Genomic DNA, 25743 nt, shown 5'->3' on the forward strand with positions numbered 1-25743 from the left:
ATCCATGCTCATGCTCTGTCTCTCTCTCTGTCTTTCAATAATAAAGAAACATAAAAAAATTAAATAAAATCTACAAATGGAGAATGAGGTCCACTCCGTAAACTTGTTTACAAACAAATCTAAACAGCTGATTTCCATAAGAACAATAAGGCCTTTATTAGAGTTGCACTACATTGTTTCCAGGATCTTGCATCTTGCTCTGTGCTGAGCACCCAGCGCCCTGGCCCGAGGTGGGAGACCAGTGCACCCTGATTGGTCCTCTGAGAGTTCTGCTGCCAGGGGTCTAAGGTTCGGGTTGGGGGCGGGGGGAGAAGGGGGTGGGCAGGGTTTCGGGGAAGAGGTGGCCAGGTTGCCCCACCCAGGCTTTCTGGGGCCTCAGCTCCCAGGTTGTGCGGGTCACTGCAGGCAAACTGCCCAGGCCCCCGGGGACCAGGCTCAGAAACAGCATACCGGCCCTGGGAGATTGTCACAGTGTTTCAATCAGCTTTCCACTCCAAGTTTCTTTAGCTGATAGTTAACACCAGATATTTTTAATCTGTTCACACTGCAGAAGAAAGCATTGCTTGCTAGAAAAAGTGTAGTTAAGGTGAGTCATTAAAATACAATGACAATTGCTGCAAATTAAGTCTGATTATATCAAAACCATGGTTGTAGAGCTAAGGGACATTCGTAAAGGATAATGCAGGCTGTGTCACGGTGATTTGACAAACGTGGTAAAATCCTTTTCTCTGTCAGGGCTTCTTAACAAACAATTAAACAATGATAATTACAATACATGCACAGGTTATAAAAGCCCTGTATTTGTCGTAGGATTTATACATACAACCATGATAGTACATACACTTGAAAGACTAAACTGCGATATAAGAACATCAATTGATTCCAAAGGATATTTATAGCCCGGATATACATGAAAGTAAGGAACTATCTATAGGGAGTGACAAATTTACAGAAATGTACGAAACATTACATGCTAAATGAGTTTCTCGATCCTATTCACGAATTTTTCAGTAATTAAATACTGTAAGAAAATATCTCAGGGTCCATATAACAAGGATTAACAGATGAAAGATCTGGTTGAAGTTTCAAATGTAGTCACTGCTGGGCTCTGCGTGCTGCAAGACCATCGGTAGAAGCAGTGTGGGTAAACTGCAAGATAAAGGAAAGAATCAGTCTTAAGACATCAGCCCGAAAAGCACCTTCCAGGGCCCCAGGTGGGGCCTAGCGCGTGCCCCCCGTCCCCAAAGACCTTCCTGGCTGAAGAGATTTGAGAATCTAGAGAAAATATGAAGCATTTTGCATGACCAATGAGAATCATTCGATTGAGTTCATACTGGCTTAAGACTGAAAGTTACCAAATTAAAAAAAAAACAAGATGAAGGAATCAACTATTTTTTTTTCCAGGATTTTAAGTAATCTCCATTCTAAAATGGGGCTCAAACTCACTACCCTAAGTTCAAGTGTCATAGGCTCCACCTGGCCTCCAGCCAGGAGCTCCCAACAATCAAACACTGTGGCTGAGACAGGAAAACAGAATGAGAGCAGCACAAAGCCCACCCCCCGAGGCCCGCAGAGCAGGGAGAAGAGGGCTGGGCTCCGGGGCCCACACCCGAAATCTCCAAGTTCAAACTCAGCCCCTCAGAGGGCAATGTGCTTCCGCTCTTACAAGCTAATCTCTCAACTGAGAGGCCACCAGCGTCACTCACGTGAGGACTAGAATCCTCTTGGGCCTGGTTCATTCAAGAAGGTGTGCGTAAAACAAGCCAGCCAGGGCCTGCTGACCTAGGAGCTCCAGCAGACCAGGCAAAGGCCAGTGCCACTTGCTCCCGAACGACCGGGAAGGTCAGCTCAGACCTGGAAAATCTCCTACTGCTCCGACAGCAAGCCTGCCTCCCTACCACAAAAGACATTAGCAGACACTGAAGCCAAACTTCTTTTTTTACGAAAAGAGTGGAAATACAGTTTTCTCCGGAAAAACTGAGAACACACCAACCTCTTTAAGTCTAAGCACACAAACACCAGAATCCTCTTAGCAGGTGTAGAGAAGCTCGTGTGTGTGTGTGTGTGTGTGTGTGCGTGTGTGTGTGTGTGTGCGCGCGCGCGCGTATGTGTATGTGTGTGTGAGTCTGTCTATGTGCGTCTGCGTGTCTGTGTGTTTCTGAAAGTCCCTAAGTGAGCCTGCTGCGGCTGTCCTGGCTCACACGGACATTGCGCAGACAGGACACAGGGTGTCCGACTGTGGCCTGCATGGACGGTGCCCTCTACTCACCAACAGGAGGCGTCGGCAGGATTAAGACATGACTGGCTGAATCCAGCCTCTGTGGTGCAGATACTATGCCTGCTCCAAGCAACACAAGGGGCAGCGTGCAAATGCAGCATGCGGTTAGTCTTAAAATAGCACATGAGGGCACAAATACAGCCACACACATTCTAAACCACAGCAGCAACCACTGAGGGCTCCCGGGGCACTTCTGAGTGGGGTTCTCTCCACCCGCAAGCAGCCGGGGGAGTCCCCGGGAGTTCACTCTCAAATAGCAATGGGGCAGTAGAGGCCATGAAAACACTTTCGCCGTGTCCATCTGCCATCTTGGGAAAGAGGGGCCAGGGCTGCCCATCACATACGTAGCTCTGCGAGTGTCGCTCTGAGGCTGGTCCAACGCTCTGAGGACACCCACGATGCCTAGTTGTAGTAGTTGAGAGAATACGCTAATATTCCATCAGATAGAAAAGTTAAAAAAATCTCTTTCACTGTGAAACTTTGATAAGCAGAAGTGAGGAGTAACCTTAGATCATTTGAGCCTGAGCATGCCACAGCATCTGAACGCCTTGTTACATATGAAGTCGGCCATTCTCCATCAGTGTTCACATTCCAACCCAAGAGCCTCCCATACCTCCGCCAAGAGGCTGGGGCAGAGCAGCACGTCACATACAGACCAGCAGCGTCTTCTCTGGCTGCATAGAGGACAGAGAGGAAGTGACCCAGAAGCCTGCAGGGAGAGTCTCTGCTGACCCAGCAGGTAAGTCAAGAGTGTCTTGATCCACATTGCTATCTCTAAGAAGGTGCCCTCCTGAAGCTTCTATCATCATCCTGGGAAATTACAGGACCCATTGTGAAATAAAAACCAAAAATATATAGTAAGGTCACCAGCCCTTTAAAATGACCTCACTCTGCAAGTTTGTTTACAGCTGTTTACCCCCATTCCTGACAGCCATTGGGGGCCCCCTGCCCAGACGGCTGCCCCAGGCGGTAAAGGGAGGCAGGGCCATATTTGTGCCAGGACCCTGACCGGGCACAAGTCAGGACAGTCCTGGGCTGACTGGACCTGCCGCACTGTCTTTGTGAAATCACCTTCTTGCTATACAAGATACTACCTTTTTGTTTTCAAAACAGTCTTTAAGCTGCGGACAGTGCCACACGCTAGGACAGTCCCACCGCACCCTTTCACGTGTCCTATTCTCGTCACACTCAAGTGTTCTTATGGCAATGAAGACAGTCTTAAGTAGTGGTGTGGGAGTAAATCAGTCCTGGTGTTGTATAAGGAGAAATCAACACTTCGTGTCTTGTTCAATGAACGACTGTAACCTTCCCCCAGAGCACAGGGCCCTGGACTGCAGAGAGACCTCCAGGCGCCCCCAAACGCAACTTACAGGCTCTACTGCCAGGCTGCCGTCAACGTGTTATGATGTGAAAAATATTTCTCAAGACTATCAAAAGTCAAATACCAAAAGGAAAGAAACCAAACTCCTCACCTCTGTTAAAATATTGGTTTCTCAATAGCCCATTGGTTTGGGTGTTTTCTACGTTTTTGCAGGTACATTTATTTATTTTTGAAAGAGACACAAACAGTATGAGTTGTGGAAGGGCAGAGAGCTAGGGAGAGAGAGAATCCCAAGCAGAATCCCCATTGTCACCGCTGAGCCCAATGGGAGGCCCAAACTCACGAAGTGTGAGATCATGACCTGAGCCGAAAGCAAGACTCAGATGCTTAAATGATTGAGCTACCAGGCACCCCTGTTTGTTAGATTTTCAGAGAGAGAGGGAGAGAGAGAGAGAGAGAGAGAGAGAGAGAGAGAGAACGATTGTGTGTGAGTGAGATAGGGGCAGATAGAAAGGGTGACAGGGGACCCAAAGCAGGCTCCACGCAGACAGCAGCCAGCCCCATGCTGGCCTCAGACTCACAAGCAGTGTGATCATGACCTGAGCCAAAGTCAGACACTTAACCAACTGAGCCACACAGGCGCCCCAAAGCTCATTTGTTAATAAATTAAGAGCTAAGCTTAACTTGTAAGGTAAAATTATCTCCGCATTTGGAAGAGTAGTCTGGTACGTGATCCCTACAAACATAATAATCTACGTTCCTTTTGTTTTTTTTGTTTTTTTTTTTTTTTTGATTTTACTTTTAGGAAATCTCTACCCCCAGCACAGGGCTCAAAGTCACAACCCAGAGATTATGAGTCACGCTGTCCTCTGACTCAGCCAGCCAGGCATCCCCAAATATAATACTTAACAGTTAACGCAAATTTAGATATCATTAGGCTGAAAACTTATTTCACCAACCCTTTGGTCAGTCGCCATGACCAAAAGGTGGTTCGACTCCCATTCCAAGATAGCACGAGCCTGAAATCACGAGCCGACACCCCAAAAGTTAATGTCAATCTAAAGGATGACAACATATTGCAATTGCGTCGAAACCAAGACTTCAAACTCAAAACAATACCCATTGAATCCTAATAGTGTATTTTCAATCAGAGATGTTAATGTGGAGTCCATTAATGGGCTTGATTTACTTATCTTTGAGAGGCAGAGAGACAGCATGAGCAGGGGAGGGGCAGAGAGAGATGGAGAGAGAGAATCCCAAGCCGACTCCAAGTTGTCGGCACGGAGCCCGACTTGGGGCTCGACGCCACCAACTATGAGATCATGACCTGAGCCCAAAGCAAGGGTCGAGCGCCGAATCATCTGAGCCCCCCAGGAAGCCCACAGGAATGGGCCTTTGGGGAGAGGGGTCCATGCTCTCCGGGAAATTAGACAAGGGTGCCGTGGAGGGGGGTTTGCAGAGGGGACACTGAGGGCATTCCCAAAGGTGTACAGTGTTCTGTAGAAGGATCGAAAGAGTCCTGATTCTCCACTGAGCCCATGAGTCGAACAGAATTCCACAGGGAAATCAGAAACAGAAGCCATGAAACTTCCACGTGGCACACGAAGTAAGAGTGTTTCTCTCTCCACATAAGAGCTAAATGCACGCCAGTCTCACGAGCCTGTGAGGGGAAGGGACAGGCAGAGCTCAGGCAGGAGGAGGCAGCACCGAGGACTCCGTGCCGCGCAAAACAGACCGGGTTTGGCGAGAGAGGACTAGCTGTGCGGTGAAGCTACGCGCTGCCTTGCTCTAATACAGGCTGCGGGGTCTCCAGCAGGAGAGCAGTGGGCGGGTGCAGACGGCCCGGTGTCACCTGTGTGTGCTGGGTCGGGATCTGCACCAGAAGCGCCAGGGCGGTGACATCGAAGGTCCCATCTAAGGCCATCAACGTGCCGTGAACTCCACCGTCTACGCGATTGTTGGCATCCTCCTTAAGGCCGATCGATAGGACCCAGCGAATCCCCGGGTCCTTCCTCCAAACCAGCACCTCTGCCGACAGTAAACACCCATGGCCACGGTGGCTGCCGAAAGCTCTCTCCATCACATCCACACCCTGTAATGCAGGACAAGGATCTCCGCTGTGTGCCCCAAGCCTATGCTTCAGCTGCACACTCCGGGTGTTCTGGAAAACCTTCCTCCCGTCAGACAACACTGTTGGCCCCGAGCCTGGGCACCTTGTCACTTCAACACAAACGTCTCAGTTCTAATCGCAGAGCCCGCTTTGTGGACTCGGTTGAAAATCAGAGAAACCTGAAAAGACTCCCCAGCATATTAAGAGACTGTGACGGGACACCTCACTTTCATGCAAAGTAATAACTATTGCATTTGCTTTAGGACACATCGAAAAATCACCAGATGATTCACTAGTTACTTCTGGTGAAAGACGGCTTCTGTCAACTGTGAAGAGATTTAAAATGAAGTACACAGTACAGGAAACACATATACCCAGTTCATTTCCAAGGTCTTTCACTAGGTAAAATAACAGTTGTTCAAACACATGGACACGCTTAAAACACTTACAGATCGTTATCACATTTCTCTGTAATAACTCTGTAATAACTCTGAGACTCATTCTCCTGAGGCGGACATTGTCACCACTAGGCACCTTTCGTGGAGCCTTATGGGGCTCTACCTCACCGCCACCTCCCTGAGAACTTCACTCCTCATAGCCCACTGTACCCAGAAGCCTTACCAGAAACAGTCGGTTAACACATATTTTATAAGTGACGTGTATATGCTGTATTCCTTCATAAAACAAGGTAAATGTGATTAAGAAAACCATAAAGAGGAGAAAATACATTTACAATACTCTACTGGATGGAAACACATAACTTGCATACGAGTGGACCTGATCTTCAAACCCTGGCTGTTCAAGGGTCAACCGTATGTTTCTGGGACTGGCCGTGCATGTCCACAGAGACCACAGTATGATCCACTCTCAGACACTGCGTGATACCTATGGTAACACAGAACCCAAGTCAGCGATTTGAACATCTCAGCCCCGGAGAAAGTCACCTACACACACTCTGTGAAACTGAATCAAATGCTGGGGCAAACAACTCAATAAACGCTGTCCTCATACGACCAAGTACTTAAACCATACCTCCCGAAGATGACAAAATAAACGTAGGAAACACAGGGGAATGTTTTGGCCAATTTTGTGACCTCTGGACTTACAAGACATACACATTTCTGGGAGCAGTGGGTGTGAGAGCCAGAGGGCACTACCACGAATCTTAACGTTTTCATTACAGAAAGTATAAGGATGTGGAAGAAAACACACTGGCAACATGTAAGGGACCGAATTTTCCCAGCATGGTTCCAGGAGCAAAAGGCCCTGGAGGCCTTTTTATGTCCGTGGAGGACATAATACTGCTTTGCAGCTATAGAGTCTATTGACCAAACGAACAGCTACTGCTTGAAAAACAGGTACAGCTGAAAAGTGCTCAGCAAGGTGACAAGAAACACAATGCTTATTTTTTAAAGTTTTTGGTGTTTTTCAGCTTGTGCGCCCAATTTGCGGAGTCCCAGGGCACCTTGGGAAGGGTTTTCAATTCCGTGGCTCCAATTCAGCGGCTGTGGGGAAGCAGAGTGATGAAATGGGAGGTGGGGGGTGTCCACAGCCACGTGAGGTCTCCCGACACGGGGAGGGGTCCGCAGGCAGAGAGACCACGGATCTAGAGGAATGAGGCCAGTAAGACCACCCACACGCTGGAAACACGCAGGGGACACCAACCTGGTCATGCAGGCTCGTCGCTAGCGTGGCTGGGGTGGACCTTTTGTCTTCTGGTGAGCAACCAGCGGATGGATTTTGTGATGCCCTTCTTCTTGGGGGCGTGGTTCAGTGAGTCCCGGCTATTGCCAGTTTTGCTGAGGCTGCTCAAGGGGCCATCCCGAGAGCCCGGGGATCTGGGGGACGCACAGGAGAGCATCTTCCACGCGTGCTCGTCACACGACACACCGCCCCACGTGATTAGAAGCACAATGCCCTGGGAGCTGACACTCTCTCCCTCCCAAGTATTATCTGGAGTCCAAGCCCCTTGGGTTGAGAACGCTCGGCACCCCTCCCTGGCTGTGACCCGGGAGCACGGAGGACATGCACACCTGAGCCACCCCAGGGCGTGGTGCGAGTAACAGAGGGGCTGCTGGAGCTGCGTGGTGGGGGTGGGGGGAAGAGAGCATGGCTCCTGACAGCCCCACAGGGCACAGTGCGGCCCAGGGGAGGAGCCCTAGGGAGCATGTCACCCAGGATCCACCGGGAGGAAAAGGGAGGTCTCAGGACGGCTGGTGCGTAGGATCTGAGCAAACGAGGCTGCCCTACAGCCACCAGCATCACAAGACTCCGGTCTTTCCCACCTGCCTTTTGCTCTGCTGGCCACACCCAGGGCACCCAGGCAGGTATCCCAAGAACGCCGTGCACGTAAGCTCGGTTCATTGGCCTCTCTTTGGAATCGCTGTTCCGACCCTTTCTCCCCCATGTAGAGATCAAAGGTTTCTCAGAGCTGAAAACCAGCGCACAGGCATGTCTCCTACGATGCCTGTGCCCCTTACTTTGTGGCGTCCCTGATGTCCTCGTGGCTGGCCTTGTGCGGTGCCCCTTGCTGCAGCCTGTCCAAGCTCAGGGACCTCTGGGAAGAAGGAGCTGACGGTCCACATCGTGTCCTTGCCACACGATCTTGTGACTCTCCCTCCAAAGGCAGCAACTGTGGGGTGGAGAGGAGAGTGACATGAGTTCACCGTGCGCCCAGACAGAGGAGCACACGGCCCTGAAATCACAGCCAGCAACTCATTTGAAAAGCTATGAGCTGTGCTTTGTGCAGGGTCCAAAACGACTTCCTAGGATCGGCCTAACGCCAGGCGAAAGGGTGGATTCGCGTCCGGGCAGTGGGCCCACTGAGACCCCCAGCCCATCGGCACCGAGGGGTGTACCCTCCCCAGGACCTCGCACCACCAGGAGCCCGGCCACAGAAGGTAGAGGCGGAGACCCAAACCATGTCACCATACACCACGGCCAGCTGAGAAGGAAGGTGTTTGTTTCCTGACGCCGTTCAGGGCAAACCCTGGTGAGCACGGAGCCCTCCCGTGCACGATTGTCCAAAGCTCTTTGTTTGGGGGAAGTGGAGCGAGCTTGTGGCCTAACCCACTGTCACTTCTGGTAGCGATGCAAGGCTGGAACCTACGGGGACGTGTGTAAAGTGACAAGGCACCCAACCCCCTGACCCCACACTCGGGTCTGACTTCTGCTTCTCGGGGCCGTTTCGGGTGATGTTACAAACTGACGGACTCATCTGCAGCTTACAGACAGTCTGCTCGACACGGTGGAGACACAGTGTCCCGTGGCTGCCGTCACGACAAATGAACCCCTTCAGACTCCATTTTTCCTTCTGTGACAGGCGGTGGGTCTGCGGCTATGTGGCTGTGGGCCCTGGAAAGGACCGTGGGGCCACGGACCCGCCAGCGTTATGACCCTTGACAGGTCCTGGGGGTGAGGCAGGGCCGGATCTCACGAGACACACGTGTAGGACTGGCGAGACAGGCACAGCCAACTGGGTTTGTACCAGGACCTCCGAAGCTGCACGGGGCTCGGGACACCCATGGCGGTCAGCACCAAGCGGAGCTGAGCTCAGGGAAGACACAAGCTTCACCAACAGCTCCAAAACACCTGCCTCCTCTCCTGATTTCCTGACAATCGGCAGACAACAAAAGGCTACCTTAACAGGCTACAAATTATCCACATAAAAGCAAACAGGGTCAGACTCCCTCAACACAAGTAGATTTCATACCCAGGTGGAAGCAAGGATATGGAGAAAACAAACCCAAAGGGGAACAGGACAGGGAGCCACGCTAGCGACCAGGCTATGAGGTGAGCAGAGACGGAGGGCTCCGGGAGCACACCCTCCCCTGGGTCACAGCGCAGTCCACACACAGGCCCCCGCCCAGCACTGGGTCCTGCCAGACTTGTGCCTATGGGCCATTTTAGTCTCAACCAAAACGGGAGGCTCCCGCCAGGCTGGGAAGTGCAACGCCCGTGCTGGCCCTGTCTGCACGGACCTGACACCCACTGCCCGTACGCCTAGACTTCATCCCCCAAAACCTCCAAAGAGCCCTCCAAGTAGCCATCAGTGAGCTGCGGGAGCAGGCCATCCTGCCTGGGTGTTCATCACGCGACCCTCTGTTCCTTGAGAAAGTCTTGCTACAGAGGAAAAGGCAGCACGAGCCAGCAGAATGCAGGGCGTGCTCTGTGCCCCGGCGCCGATGTGAGCTCCTGATCTCTGAGGACCGTGCACCGATGGGCAGTGTGTGGACACCCCAAGGGCCGTGAACCTTGCGCTGTCCTCACTTACCAGGAGAGCAAAGCAGGAAAAAAAAGACGGTGATGAATACACCCCGGTCACAAAACAACCAGTGACCGAACTGGCACTTGAACGCAAGAATTCAACTGAACGGACACACCGTCTGTGCAGTGGAGGGGCTCCCCCAGCTGCCGCCCAGCTCTGTATCAGAGGCACGGCCCTGTCAGCGCATGGCTGGGAAGGTCTGGGATGGGGGTCCGGTCCAGGGAGCAAGGCATCCCAGTTATGAGGCGGACTGTCTGGTCGAGGGTTCCGTCCCGAGGCACGGCGCTTCCCCTGAGGATGGGCACACCCACGTCATTGTCCTCTGGACACAGGAGGTGTCCTGTCCCGGCGAGGGGCACTGTAAATGGGAGGAGGGCGCCCGAGCAAAGGTGGGGTATGTGGCAGAGTGGTGTCGTGGCCAGTGTTTGCCCTGCAAAGTGTCCTCATGCACAGGACCCGGGCTCTCAGGCTCTGGTTGCACATCTGGAAATGGGCTAACCACACAAGCTGTGGCTCGCGGGGATGTCTGTGAGGGCCAGGTCACAGGATCCTAAACCACTGCACACACCAGGTGGCGAACGAACCCTAAGAGCTCTCTGAATGCTGCTGGCTACGGCTGTCAAAAGTGGTTATATCCCGAAATCGAAACTCTACGGCTCTGCTTCAGTAATTTCTCTTCCTAGAAACTTCTGTGTCTCATGGAACAAAGTTCGCAGCGCAGCGAGCAAGACACAAACGAGAGACAACGGCGAGCTCTGGTGGCCGTCGCAGGTACCGTGGAAACCGCACGCCGCGCTCGAGCTCCCAGTGGCTCCTGTACTTCCCCGCACACGCCAGCCGCTCGTCCTTACCCAGCTGTGGTGCTCACCGTGAAGAGACGGGCACTCTCCCCCACACCACAGACAAACACAGCTAGGTTGCACTACGAAACACTTTCGCTTTCTCCGATGCTTCCTTACATCGCTAGGCTGACAGAGGCATGCAAAGAAAGGAAGAGGAATCAGATTTACTGCACACTTGGAAGCTACAATTTCCAAGACGAAACGAGCAAACATATTTTAAAGAGAACAACGAGATGGATATAATGGAGAGAAGATTTAGAAACAACCACGACTGGACGCAGAACTTTGTTCCACCGCACATCTGAATGTAATAGGCTATTCGACATTTACCAGAGACACTCCCAATTATCACTCAGGGACGTAAAACTCCATGACAACATACACAACTTACTGAAACATGGCATCTTGTAGAACAAAGACGTCTAACAGGTGCCTATTCTAAACTTTCCTGTAACTGTTCTCCTTGTTGGAAACCAAGTTACACTTTTACAGTATCACCCGAGGGGATGCCGAAGTTCCCGCAACACCTTGTATAACACCAAACAAACCCACTCTGTTAACGCCCTGCTGGACGTGAATGTGAAATCCTGACCTCGAATTGGATTGACAACCTCTCACGAATCACTGTGCTGGTTACAGGAGGGTGCCCTGGGCAGGTACGTGATAAAAACGGGCTTAGGGGCAGGTGACAGCTTCACGTTGTAGGAGTCCCGAGTTTCAGTGTAGAAGGCAGTACTTGTGCTCAGTAAGCCCGTGAGATTTGGAGTCCTGAACGCGAGTGTCGGCACCGCAAAGCGTGCTGTCTGCATCGAGCTTCCGTTCATCTATGCTCAGTGCCTTATCTCTTTGGAAGAAACACTTCGTTTACAAATTATGATCTAGATCGTACCCGTATCCACCTGTACTATACAGCGATACGCTAACGACAATTTATGACTATTGGGGCAAAACCCCACTCTCTAATGACAAATGAAGATACAGGAGAAACAACACGAGCCAGCCACGAGTGACCACAGACGCGCCAGGGCAAAACAGCAAAATGACAAAACACAAACCACAGAACTTTTGCCCTGTGTCTCCTTCCAGCTAGCACTGCGTCTCTGCTCCCAACCAGAGTTCAAGTCCTCCAGAAATCTGCCCCTACTGTGTCTACACAGACTCTGGAACTCGGGCGAGCGGGCTTTAGCGCAAGGGCTCCTGGACCAGACCACCGTGGTCCTCGGCCTCCACCGTGCCTGGCCCCACCCAGCACGACCAGGCCACCGGTCTCCCTTTCCCTGAGCACCTGGCTCACTGAGCTCCTTCCACCTTGTGACCGCTTGCTCTCTGCCAGATCTGTCTCTCTCTCTCCACTGCCACACTGGGAATTGCCCAGAGAGCCACCCTTGGACTCTGGGGCTATCCACAGGTGCCCATCTAGGGACTTTTGTCAATCATCTGTCAAACAGAAATAGATAACTAACACACATCTCACCTTTTACTTCCCATTCGCTGCTGGTCTCCCCTCACTACACTGTGCACACATAGGGGTGCAGGCCTCTCCTCTGACTTTTTATCTATTTATTGTCTTCTTTGTTTTATTTCAAGTGGGGGAGGAGCAGAGAGAGGGAGAGAGAGAGAATCCCAAGCAGGCTCCAGGCGCGGTCAGCGCAGAGCCCCGTGCGGGGCTGCGGGGCTGCGGGGCTGCGGGGCTGCGGGTCTCGATCTCACCAAACCATAGATCGTGACATGCGCAGAAATCAGCAGTCAGACCCTTGACCGACTGAGCCACCCGGCGCCCCTCATCTGGGTTTTTCAGTCATGCTGCACCCTAGCTCTGGGACGATATCTGCACCAAACTTGTTCCATGACTACAGGTGCTCAAAACTTACACAAATATCTAAAAATATAGGCGGCTGAAGAGACAAAGGACAAAAGTACTTAAACTCCAAAGGTGAATTCTCTGTTGTTTAAGTTCGATGAAGACACGTGTTCATTTAACCTTCATTAGCATTTCAAACCCTTACTCATTTGCATTGTGCTGTGCTTAACACTAGGTCCTATCTTCATCCACATTGCTACTTTATACAAAGAAAGAACAAAAGCTCTCAAAAGTAAATTCTAAGGCAGCAAAAGAAGAATGGGGGAAGAGGAAAAGAGAAAGCAGCCTATCAGTCCCTTAGTTCCAGAAGAGCCTCACAGACAGAGGAAAAGGCAGGTGACATTGGAGCAGGCAGGTGGGTCCCACGAGAGCCCCCAGAGGATGGAGGTCCTTGCCTTGGAAGGCTCATGTCGCAGACGGGCCACACGGCCTTTCCGGTGGCGCCGCAACACCGCGCTGCTGCTGGTGCTGCTGGCATCCGTGGGGCTGTCCGCCAGACGGAACCTGGAAGCTGGGATGCTGCTGACGTGCGTCCGCCTGAAATATGGAGGAAAACAATCAAACAAACACGCGCACACACACACCAAGGTTGTTATCTAGAGAAAAGTGGACTTTGTCAGCCAGGCCAGAACCCATCAATTGGGAACATGATGTCACAGCAAAAGGTCTCCAAGGAAGGCATCCTTGCCCCTGGCTCCAGTGCAAGCCCGCTAGCCGGGCCCTGTGGAGACAGGGTCTCCCGGGCCCAGCAGGTGCAACGCATCCCCGCGGCCCAGACGTCCCCGAGGTGGAGCAGCGCCTGCCCCCGGTCAAGCTGTCATCCTGCGTGTCTGCACCACCTCCTGCCCAACTGACCGGAAAGCACTCCTGTACGTCCCTCTGGCCTTCACCTGCCACCGGCCCACATGTGCCAAGGCCCTTGCTGTGATGCCAGGTGACCCCAGGTTTTCCTCCACCAGCCACTATCGGGCGCCCCAGGGGCATCCGCGGCAGGATCCTCGGGAACCACACCTCGCAGCTCCCGTACACAGGAGGTGGCAATGCGCCCGGTGTTTCCAAGGCAAAAGCGTCTCTGGCCTCTGTGCAGTTAGACTAACAGACAAATGTCCCCCTTGGCCACAGAAGTCTCCAGAAAAGTTCCATGGAGCCCTGAGACCCTAGGGTGGAGTCACTTAATTGGGCTGTCAGCTGCTCCCCTCAGCAAAGGATCTGGGCACGAAGCGGTCAGCAGCTGCGAAGGAGCACCCGCCAGCCCACGTGCCCGGCCTCAGCCAAGGGCTCACCCTCCACACTTGAACCCTGCACGGGAGTCCAGGGGCTCCTCGCTCTCTGGAAAAGAAGAGAGGCTGCCTTCCATTTCACAAATCCTTATGGTCTCGGGAGACAGAACACGCCCATCTGATTCACATCAGCTAAAGAGGGGGCCCCTGGCGTCACCCCTTGTGGCCTGGAGACAGAGCCACCACGACAGGGCGTCTCCTCTGTGGTGCTTCAAGCTCTTCTCTGAGGCCTTTCAAGAAACGTCATTGGCACGTGCTGCCTCAGGGTACTGCTTGTTTCTAAGACAGCCAAGTCGGAACTGGCCGCTGGCCACAACCATCTTCCCCTCCTCTGGTCCCCCCATTCCCAGAACAACTGCTCACCTGAGCTCAGGTGGTCTAGCTTCACCGCTGTGGGGCCACGACACATCGCCAATCGGGGAGAGCCACACACGCCGCCCCGCATGGGACCTGGCATGGTTCGTGGCTCCACCGAGGTTCGCGTGTGTCCCCTGACTCTGACACCCTATCTCAGGCTCCCTGGCTCCCGACCCCACCACCCTGCATCCAGTCCTATCCCAGAGCTCTCTCCCATCTGCCCCGCCTGCGTGTGGAAGTTGGTCCGTCACCTTTCTTTTCCTCTGTAACCCAGACCATGTCATCTTGCTAGAGGAGGACACAAACGGAAGACGTGGCTGTGAGGTCGTGCCAGGAGGGCTCAGCTGTCCAGCCTGCCTGCCGCCTTCTCAGTCTCGTCCCCCCGGCCCCCGGCCGCTCACGGCGACACAGCTCCCACCAGCCTCGCTTCTGCCACCACACGAGAGATCACTTTGTGAGACGGCTTCAAACAGACCCTGTTCCTCAGCCGGTCTCCTGCCCGGTGTCTTCTGACCACAAGGCCACCTGTGACCACGGACAATGCCTCTGCAACCACGGGAGCACTGGGATCCTCTCTATCCTTCTCCTTGGCCAGCTCACCTCAGGCGGGTGACGGGCGTGGACGTCCCTCTTATGGCAACTGCCCCAGGGTGACACCCTCCAGGGGCCTGCACAGCCCCTTCCCTTGAGAACTCCAACATGCACTCGAGTGGCCTGCACCGCATCCACTGTTTGCTCCCTTGGCCTCCTCACACATACCCGTCATCAAGCCCTGGAATGGTGACACTCAGCACACTGGTGTCTTGCTGGCGAGGATCTCCGTCAGCCAACCAAGAGGCTGCTCTGTGCCCGGATCTTCCTGTGTGCTTCTCTCTCCGGACACACATTCGCTGTGCCACCAGTAGTTCCCTGGACAGGGAGGGCCGCTTGGGACTCTACCTGCCCTGACTTCTCTCTCCTACAAGCAGGCTCAACACAGACAGCCACAGCACACCCTCGACTCTCCCGAGAGCCCCCGTCGGAAGCCGCACAGTCCCCAGTGAGGCCTGAGTGGGCCTGCCTTTGGAGCAAGAGCCTGCTTCCTGCACCTAAGGGGGCCCAGTCAGCTCCTCGAGGCACTGTCACACCAGAATGACTCTCACATGGTACATATTTCCTACAAAGAAGCAAGCAAACCTTTGAATAACTTCCTGACATTTACTGTCTGCAGGACGCAGCTCACAAGCCGGCTGACCCACTCCCTCACAGGCGACTCACCAACGTCCCAACAGAGTTGCGGCGATTACCTGTCATTCTCCAGTCTTTTCAAAAATATAAGAAACTGCGAGCACTGCGCTAACCCCACCGACGTCAAGGTGACCTTCACAACCATGGCCACGTGTGCACTCCCATGGTGACCCCACTGGCATTGCGGAAGGGACCATAGCTTCCAGGGATGCTGGGCCGAACCTGGCAGGCTGGACCCCTCCTAGCCCCACACCATCACTGCCACACTCGGGGGAGGGAGGCCGCAAATAAACCCACCCAAACACGAACAGAACTTTTCCTAACTTCTACTCCTCCTCCCATGGCTGTGAGCTCTGTCATGCCTCCCGGTCTCCTGAGATTCCAAACCTAACCTCTGGAATGAGGTTTTACTTCTCCCTCTTGCCACCTACTAAGCTACCGGCTCCCTGAGCTACATCCAGTCCCTCTGCCCATTCGGCCAAAGGATTCCTCTGGAAGATACACAGCAGGTGCTAACGTATGTGTTTGTGAGGTGGTTCATGTTAGGCACGGTGAAGGGCAGTGTCCCCCCCCCAGCCCCGCCCCATCATCAGTTAGCTGGTACCTGGAAAATGGATCGCGTCAGACTACAACACACTCAGGGTTATTGTGTGTAACTCTGATCCGGTGCGGGTCATACCATAGCACACCCACGGTTCTACTTGGGAACCATGAGCTGGTTCAGGTCATACTGGTGACAGAGGGAAGCCGCCCCCAGCCGCGTCTCAAACAGATCTGTGAAGCGGGAAATGTCATACCTGTGGTGAAGCGAAGAGCCTCTCGATCTTGCCCGCTTTAATATGGCCCTCAGTGCTTCCATTTTCCGTAGAAGGTGATCCTGCAAAGCAGCAAATGACAACGACACTCACTGCAAGCAAGGTTAACTAGTCTTTGCATCAAGAGTCCGTTCAACTCAGAGCACAAACTGGTAGTGGCCAGAGGAGAGGAGAGTAGGGGCGGTTGGCAAAAGAGATGATGGTGAGTAGGAGGCATCAGCATCCAGGTATCAAATAAGGCCGTCTCGGGGATGAAAAGCACAGTACAGGGAATACGGTCCGTGATACCCTAAGGACTCTGTATGGTGACACACGGTGACCACAGTGATGGTGACGAGCACAGAGTCACGTGTGCAATTGTTGAAACGGTATGCTGTCTACTTGAAACTGATACCACACTGTAGGTTCATTAGAATTCAAGAAAAAATGGAAAACACTACTTGCATCAAGTGTGCTGAAATGCTGACCATCATAACCACGCTGGGTAAATTCAGCAGTTACAAACCCCAAGACCATTCTCTCCAAGAGTCCTCCAGTAAACACCCGGATCACCAAGTGAACGTCCTAAACCCTACTGAACAGTTAGGTCTCAGGCATAGCAAGGTTACAGAGGAGAAACACCGAGCCACTAGGACTTCTTCCTAATTATGTAGAGAGGAGCAGGACTTTCTGGGCGGTGGGGGAATAGCCCTTCTGTGTAATAGGCACGTGCTCCGTCGTGGACCCTCTGCAGCCCAGCCTCACGTCTGCACACGCAGCACCAGGGAGTAAAACCGACGAGGAGCTTTGGTCACACAACTACCCCCTAGGCAGTGCCGTCCCAGGCCGCAGACACCACCGCACGTGGCTAACTGAGCGCCCAAAATGGGGCTGGTCCCGACCACAGGGGATGGAACTGTGAGACGCCCCGTGGGTTGCAAGGACTGAATGTGGAAAAACATTGTAGAGTAGCTCCTTCATGTCTACACTATTTACATGATACAATAACATGTTGCCTGCATCGGGCTGCGTGAAAACTAACATCACCCGTCTGTTTGACCATTTCAAATGCAGCCTCGAGAACCCTTGGGATGACACCCATGTCACCTGTTACCTTCCTGCTGGGCAACGCTGCACTCCACGAAAGGTTTACGCGAACATTTTAGCTTTCGAGCGAACCCCCGAAGGGACTCAGAAATCTGAACCCCGTAGGCTGCTCGGCTCCAACTCCGCCACATGCGTGCCATTCAGACTTGCGAGCGTGGGGCCGCTCGAAAGCACAGTGGTGGCTCGCCTTGGAGGAAGTGTGAGCCCCAGAGGTCACCTGCTCCTTTCCAGTCTCAACCGATCACCGAATGAGTGAGAGACGGAAATACCTTCTCACGTTGCATTTCTTGTAACTGTTTTTTCAGATTGCCAACTTCTCCTAACAGAGACTTCTGAGAAAGATACCGACAGTCCTTTAGTGTTGATTCTTTCAAACGTTCCACATGCTAGACCATGCCTACGTTTCTCTTTACAATAACGCAGCACCACAGACAAGGCATGGAGCCGATGGCCATACCAACGAACCGCGTCACATGACCACAGAGTGAAATGCTGTCTGTGAAACTGCAGTAACAGCCTTTACTCATCCTTTGTCCATGTACAATTTCTTCACGGATCACTGTCTGACTGTAAGTATGACAAGTTCCTACGTTTACTTGCAGCAGGTACACTGGTTTGTACTAGCTTTTAGGGTCTGTGATGCCTCAGTCACTTGGGAAACCTGACCTAAGTTTCGTACATATACTTCCAATCTCACATACAACCTTCTACCGAAAGGCTGGCCCCAGTGATCAAGGTAGAACCTCACGTGGGGTATAATAACGCACCTCATAATGGGTTTTACCCAAAACAAGTGTGTCGTGAAATTAGCATTGCTCACTGGTGTCTCCAAGTGACAATCTTAGGGAAGATTCTGGGCTCATCTACAGGGACACAGGTGTAATCAGAACCGGTAGTATCAGGTCCGCATCCAACTGTCCCCACCAGAGCTTCTCTCACAGAGATCCTATGATACTGCTTCCCTCCCGTTACACCTCAAGTGTGTCCGTTATGATGGTGTAAGAGTCCAGGCTTAGACTCTTTCCAACCCAGATGAAAAGAGGGAAGGCAGGAGATGGAACAGGAGATACTCTGTTTTCAGCTGGTTAAATGCTTGACAGAACTGCGCACTCCTACCGGTCCGTCTGGACAAAAGAGGTAGAAATTAGCTCCCCAGACAAGAACCAGGCTGAAGGTTCCAGCACAGGGGTGGCAAACGAGGGCCTGCCGACCACATCCAGCCACCGCCGGGTCCTATCAACAAAGGGGTATCGGCACACGGCCCCTCCCCTTAGTTATATACTGCCTATGGCTGTTTCTGTGCCCATCTTTGATTAGCATGAAGCTAGCTTACTCCTTACGTCTCAGTTAGTCTCAGTTACGTCTCAGTTAGTAAAGGCCCAGACCATACTCCTCTTCTAGACAGTGAGACGCACCTTCCCGCACGCATACGTCGGGCGGGGACACGACACTGGGAACTTAACGTAGGCCTGCAGTTTTTCCGCGTGAAAGAATCATTTCTACTTTCTACAGTGGCTGTTAGCCTCTGCTCCACGCTGCTCCTCAGGATCACAACGTGAGCGTCTCCTCTGTGAGGACGGGGGCACTCAGCCGCTGTCTCTCATAGCCTACCTTATCTTCTGCAGCAGCCATTCTTTCCTTTAGATGACGCTGAAGACGCTCGTCAGATTCGGAAAGGAGCTTGTCAATAGTGCTGGACAGATGTTGATTAGTCTCTTCCTTCAGTTTTTCTCTCTGCCTTACCTGAAAGAGAAGACGCAGGCTTCAAGCCAAAGTGCGAACACCGGCTCAGGCGTGCGAATGACCAGCGGTGTGACCCACACGCACGCCATCCTCGGCTGCCCCTTCCCACGGCACTCTTTGGCGTGCTTGTGCGTCACTGCCAGCACCGACCTAGCGGGGCACACAAACGCAGGAACCTGCTTCCCAGGGGTCATCACTTAGCAGGTCCCTTTGTTTCTGGGAAACAAAACACGCATGGGCCCTCACGAATGTCCTCATTGTTAGCTCTCAGATGGGCTCAGGAGGCAGATGTACATGCAGGAAAGAGCATATTCTCAAGGGGATCAGCTGATCTACACACGGGAGGAGGCATATTCCGGGGCGGAAACCCAAGCTCAGATCTGGCCTCAGGGGGAAAGAAATGAATCCATTGACAAAACCCAAAGATAAAAAAAAAATCCCCTTTGGGAAAGATTCAGTGGTGAGAAAGACTTTGACCTGTTTTTCGTGAAATTCACACATCTCCTGAACGTTTTGTAATGGAAACTTGTATTTACCTCAAGTAATTTCCGAACGGAACCGCCAAGTTCACGGGTCTGTGTTTTATAGAACTCTCATCAATCGTATGGTTTAAAAACTTGTTCCTACCGCATATCCTGAATTAACCCAAAACAGAAGCGGCGAGGACAGGCCGGCAGGATTCAGGGGCTCCTGCCGGGCGGAGGGCCGTGGGGTACGGAGTACACATGTGCCCTGCAGTCGGGGGGCCCAGGGAGGAGGAAGAGCCCACAGGACACACCCGCAGGCTAGGCAATGGACAGTCCCTCCAGGCTCGGGCTTCCTCACCTCCAAGCCACACCTGCTGGCACCTCTTTCCTTGGGAGCAGGCAACAGAAAGCACGACCACCACACCTCACACGCAGCAACGGCCGTCACTCGGAAAAGACCCTGGCCACCCCACAAGAAGGGATCAGCACCCAAGTATTTTTCAAGCAAAGCAGCTTAAAAGTGTCCTTGGAATTGTCTCAGTTATAATAGAATCCTTATCTCAACACCTGTCCCTCCAAACTACCATACAGTCCTAAAGGCAATGAAGTGCTTCTCTAAGTAGGTGAGGTGGAATTCTCGGCCCAAGAGGCTAGCGTCTGGTTGTGCTCGCTTGTGTGCATGTGTCATGGCGGGCTGGGGTCGGCCAACGCGAGCCGTCACGCTGGCATCAGAAGCTTCACTCCGCGGAAACTCATGTTTTATTCTCTGACCCTGAGGGCCAAGCACACGAGTGTCTGGTGTAAGTTAAGGGTGAGTGTTTTGAGTTTTCTGGTGAAAACAAAACCCGATGGCCTTGGATGGACGTCCCAAGTTGGGGAGGCGGCTGCCTGCTCTGTCTCCTGGGTGTTTCATGTTGACGTCCGACCAGCTCCCACAGGGAAAAATCTCAGGGGATTCAAGGGACACGGGCCTCCCTTTCGTCAAGGCTCGATGACGCTATTCCTCTTCTTAGGAACATCTACCCCGACCTGTGCCTTTACATCTCAAGTAGAAATTCAGGATGTGGGGACCAAGGTCAGGCCCGTGACCTGATTTCAGGACCTCGGTGTCATGTCCTAAGGAAGGAGACCCCTCCTCTAGGCTGCCCTACCCCAGGCCAGTACCTCCGCTTTGGCCAAGGGACACCCACGAGGTCCCGCGTCAACCGTGAGTAGCTGCTAACGAGCTGGTGGGCACAGTGGGCTGTGCGGGTGCCTCCACCCCTAGGCGGCACTGCCTACGGGGCCCCAGCGTCCAGAGAACATTGTCCACAGGCTAGCAGTGTTCACTAGCATCCAACTCGCACAAGAGTGCACTGTACCCCTGATGGGATCGAGAAGGGGCCTGGCGTCCACGTGGGGAGAAGTGGGAAACAAGGGACCACTCCCTACCCCCACACCCCCAGCCTGCGCCTCATCCTCAACCACCGCCAGGTGCGCGGCTGCTCCGCCCGGACACGTACCCGCTGCAGTTCTTGGTTCTTTTCCTCCAGCTGGGCCTCCATCTGGCGCAGCCTTTCCTCGATGTTGCCACCCCTCTGCTCGGCCTGCGGGCGACAGCAGGGTCAGAAGAGCTGGCTGCCCCACCACACACGCTGTGCCTACGCACGACATGCTGTGAGCGGCCTTCTGCCTGCTCACAGTCCCTACAGGCCTCATGCGTGCCAGTGGGAAGCAGTGGGCTTCCATGCTGGTGACCGGGGGTAGGCAATGGTCTCGTCCCCACCCCGGGTCCCGGATCCTTGGACGGTGCCTCGTCCCCCGGGAGACACCCCTGGCCACTCAGCACGGACAGGAGGAAGCAGCAAGCGGAAAGAGCAAACAGGCGTGCTGCCTTCCTAAGCTGGGAAGTTACTTCCAACAATTTAGCTTCCTCAGCAGCACACTGTCCAAAGACAAAGGGTCGGGCTACACGGCTGACCAGGGACAGGAGAGAGGACAGGTGAGAAAAGAAATGGAGACTTGACATGCAGATCACAAAGGAGGAGAGGCTCTGTTGGAGCCTGGGCCTGTGGGCGCCCAATGCCGCCTGCCCGACTTGATGGCAGCCTTGAGGGTCATTATCCCGTGACGAAACCACCCCCCTTCCCACTGGGACCCTCACTGCACTGGAACCGGTGACACAGAAGCACCGACAGGCTCCCTGCTACAGGTTCCCTCAGCCCAGGTTCCGGAAGGATGGACTGGCTGCCCAGTCATGGGCTCCCTCGTCCTGTGTGCATCACTCGATCCCAGCACCGCCCACATCATGTCTGGAAACTACCTCTTCAACTGCTGCCTTCCTCTGTGGGTGGTGAGGGCTGTGAGAACTGGGAGGGCAGGGACTGTGTCTGGCACGTTCCTCGACTCTATTTGTGGAACCTCCGAGTGAATTCCTTAAAGATTTATTTCTTACAGGGGTGTCTGGGTGGCTCAGTCAGTCGGGTTCTGACTCTTGGCTTCAGCTCAGGTCATGAACTCAAGGTTTGGGGCTTCGAGCCTTGTGTCAGGCTCTGTGCTGATAGCATGGAGCCTACTTGGCATTCTATCTCCTTCTTTCTGCCCCTCTCCTGCTCATGTATGTGCCCAGGCTCGCTCTCTCTCTCTCTCTCTCTGTCTCAAAATAAATGAACATTTAAGAATTTTTTAAATAAAAAAACGATTGTGTTTGAAAGAGGATAGGATTTTCTCATTTCTCGGAAAAATTCTATGCTTTTTTTGTTTTTGTTTTTTTTTTTTCCTTCGGTAAGCTCTACACCCAATGGGGAGCTCAGACTCATGACCCTGAGATCAAGAGTCCCAAGCTCCACTGACTGAGCCGGCCAGGCACCCCTGTCCTTCTCTTGCCCAAGGCTACTATCTTGAGCTTTGAGTCGCTGACTTAACTCTGAAAAGCAGTGAGTCTTAGATGCAGCCAACGGCAAACTGCACACGTCGGACAAAACCGGAGGGAACAAAACTGGGGATGATGCCTGCCGTTTGAAAAGCATTCCAATGTCAGACAAAGAAGCACCGAAAACAGATCTCAGCTGGTTCGCGGACTTTGGCACGCCGACGTTACCGGTGAGAAATGAGATACAAGAACGGACCGCCATGAAGTTGACATTCCCACCATGGGACCCAGAAGGAAACGGGGGCCCCACCTTGCAGAGGGTGGCCACCCTCTGGGCCGGCTCGGCTTCCACCTCGGGCAGCGACTTGGCCTTCCTCGGGGTCTGCTGCAGCTTCCGCTCCGCCACCTCCAGGCGCTCTTGCAACTGGCGGTTTTGATCCGCAGTCTAGGAAATGAAGGCAAAGCATCAAAGTGTAGCAAGTCTTCTCTCCGTTTCCATTTTTAATAAAGTGAAACAAAATCTAAATGCAGAGATCTACTGTTAGTTCTGACTGAAGCCAACAGTTTGGTAGGTGCTTCAGAGTAAACCTTTCCTTTCTGCGAGGAGTCACCCACTGCCTTGGTCCTCCGTTCGCTATGCAAAACATGTCTTGCCAAACTCTTTGCTCTTCTTCACTATCTTCAAAGAAGTCTTTCCAAAGACAAAGTTCCCACACATTAAAGAAAACCCATCTTCTGGAGGAGCTTGCTCGCTCTTCCTGACCAGTTAAGGAGAGAAGGGTTCGGTCCTAACCCTTCGTAAACATATTTATACTGGGGTCCGAGGGCTCGCTACATAGGACATTCTGAGGTGGGCACATCAGCCAGCACAGAGCTTCTGAGAGCATGCCTGATGCCAGTTGAGTTCTTTTTGGAAGTGTACCATTATTCAACAAAACCACTCTCCCTCTTGACCAAAAACGTGGAAAACTTCAACGTGGAAAACTTAGACACGAGATTTTTTGTTAAAGGACTTTTAGGGAAGCCGAGGTGGCTCAGTCAGTTAAGCGTCCACCTTCGGCTCAGGTCATGATCTCATAGCTCATGGGGTCAACCCTGCCTCGTGCTCTCTGCTGACAGCTCAGAGCCTGGAGCCTGCTTTGGATTCTGTGTCTCCCTCTCTCCCTCTCTTGCCCTCCACTGCTCATGCTCGCTCTCTCTCTCTCTCTCTCTCTCTCTCACTCTGGCTCCCTTTCTCAAAAATAAATAAGCATTAAGAATATATAAAGTCATTTTAAAATTCATGTATAAGGTGAAGTTTTTGCAAGGTTAACGTGTGTTCCCACAGACTCCTTCCATCTTCTGTGTGCATATAGCTCTGTGTGTATATACAGACCACGTATCATGCTTGAAAACCCTCCAAACAGCATTCCTCCATGTCATTTTAATGGCTTCCTAGTATTTCACTTTGATTATCATTTTGGGTCGACTGACGCATTTGACAAACACACCAGACAAAGCTCACTCTGTTTCCAAGAAGCTGGATGTGGTTTTCCTGTTCAATGCCGGATGACCTGAGACAACCAAGGAAGAGACGTGCTGCTTCCCAAAACACAGGGTCTCACATCCTCACGCCAGACTGTGCTTCTGCACCTGCCATTCCCCCCGATCTCAGGTACTACCCAAAATGGCCAGCTGCCTACACATTCCCGGCCACTCCCTGCTCCTTTGGAAACAGTGCTGACAGGCAACAGAGTAACGTGCATGTAAGACAAGACAAAGAAGGAATCAAGGAGGGGAGCCCCATAACATGCTTCCATAAAATTCGAAAGAATTAAACCCTGGACGTTGAAGTAACCCCGCTGGTCAACACAAGTTTCTAAGATCCTAAAACCTTGACATTGACACTTGGTCCTTAACTTGACTTGTAATTAATAAAAGTGGAATGAAGTCCAACGAAACCAACGACCTGTCGATGCAGAGAGTCCTTCTTTGCCATCTCGTTTTCAAGTTTCTCCTTGAGGTCGTGCAGAGAGGTGGCTTTGTGCTGTGCCCTGAGGCAGTGCTTCTCAAGGGTAGTGATCCTGTCTTGCATGTCTTCCTTCTGGGCCATGGCCTACAGCAGGTATTTCAGAGGGAAAACAGGGAACGAATTAGCGTACGACACATTAACACACTCCAGACACAAAACCCGGGCGAAATCCTCATTTTCCAAACAAACAGAAAAGTAGCATCCTCGGGGCACCTGGGTGGCTCAGCCGGTGTCGCTCTGTGAGTTGGCGCCCCGCGTCAGGCTCTGTGCCGACAGTGCGGAGGCTGCTCGGGATTCTGACCAGTTACCCAGGCTTATTCTTTCCCATGTGTTCAAAGACAAACGGATAAGAAAGTCTCCCGGAAGTCACAACCTCGGTTGCCTCCGGACACCGTTGAGCTTTCCACAGAACAGCGACTTGCCTCTGGAGGCACACACCATGAGACAACCATCCTTTCTCCCGGGGAAAAGGCGGATGAAATCTCATCCAATTACCACAAAGTTGAAGCAGCAGTGGTAACAAATGGAAGCCAAACTCCACCTTTCATATAACTGGAAGTCATCTTCTATAGCCTAACCCTGTAACAACATTGTATCCCATGGTATCTGACACTGCAAATGGAACCAGAACGTCCTGCCCTGCGTTTCTTGTCCAACACCCGAAAGATTCCTCTTCCAGCCCTCCGTGTTTCCTAAGCAATTTATGTCAGCAGTCTCAAGAGTGAAAGTGATGAGTCCTAAGAAAGGATTTTCTAAATTCTCTGCACATTGAGACCCCTGCTGAGGGGTCTCTCCCCACCTCTGCCAAACAACAACTTCACTGAACAGGTTCTATAATTTCTGCAAATACTTTTGTTTTAAATTCCGACCCGATCTCACCCACACTAAGGTACTAAACAGACTGCTCGTGCACTTACACCCTCGAGGGTCTGACAGGGTCTTCCTGAGGTGGCACTGCTGGGCTGGGGGTGGGGTGTGCGGGGACTGTCCGCAAAGGGCAGCTCACAGTGACAGGAGGAGGCACAGAGAAACCATCCTACCCTTACCAGTCCTCTGTGACAATGATCAGATTCCCATCGACGACCACACGTGCAGAAGCGGCCGCACTCCTCCATGACCTTACACCAGGACCAGCGGGCTACCCCTCGCTCACTCTGACCGTCACGACCAGGAGCACGGAACCCCTGGGAGGAGGGCAGGGCGGCAGAGGCGGCCGTGACGGCCCCT

General features: G+C 52.7%; 1 protein-coding gene across 1 annotated transcript in view; it reads right to left on the minus strand.

The window, feature by feature from the left end:
* Window positions 1-778: 778 nt before the first annotated feature.
* LOC147571417 (liprin-alpha-1-like) overlaps window positions 779-25743 on the minus strand; it is a 31493-nt gene continuing 6528 nt past the window's right edge. Inside the window, exons 5-11 of the mRNA XM_086696421.1 lie at window positions 24454-24600; window positions 22816-22950; window positions 21157-21240; window positions 19056-19187; window positions 16341-16420; window positions 13075-13216; window positions 779-1149 (exon numbers count right to left, since the gene is read on the minus strand). Coding sequence (XP_086552547.1) covers window positions 1096-1149; window positions 13075-13216; window positions 16341-16420; window positions 19056-19187; window positions 21157-21240; window positions 22816-22950; window positions 24454-24600 — 774 coding nt within the window. The 3' untranslated portion in view covers window positions 779-1095. The remainder of the gene's footprint in view (window positions 1150-13074; window positions 13217-16340; window positions 16421-19055; window positions 19188-21156; window positions 21241-22815; window positions 22951-24453; window positions 24601-25743) is intronic.

The sequence above is a fragment of the Puma concolor genome, unplaced genomic scaffold (genome assembly GCF_028749965.1).
Source record: "Puma concolor isolate L17-30 unplaced genomic scaffold, mPumCon1.1.hap2 unalloc_scaffold_28, whole genome shotgun sequence".
Taxonomy (NCBI): Eukaryota; Metazoa; Chordata; class Mammalia; order Carnivora; family Felidae; genus Puma; species Puma concolor.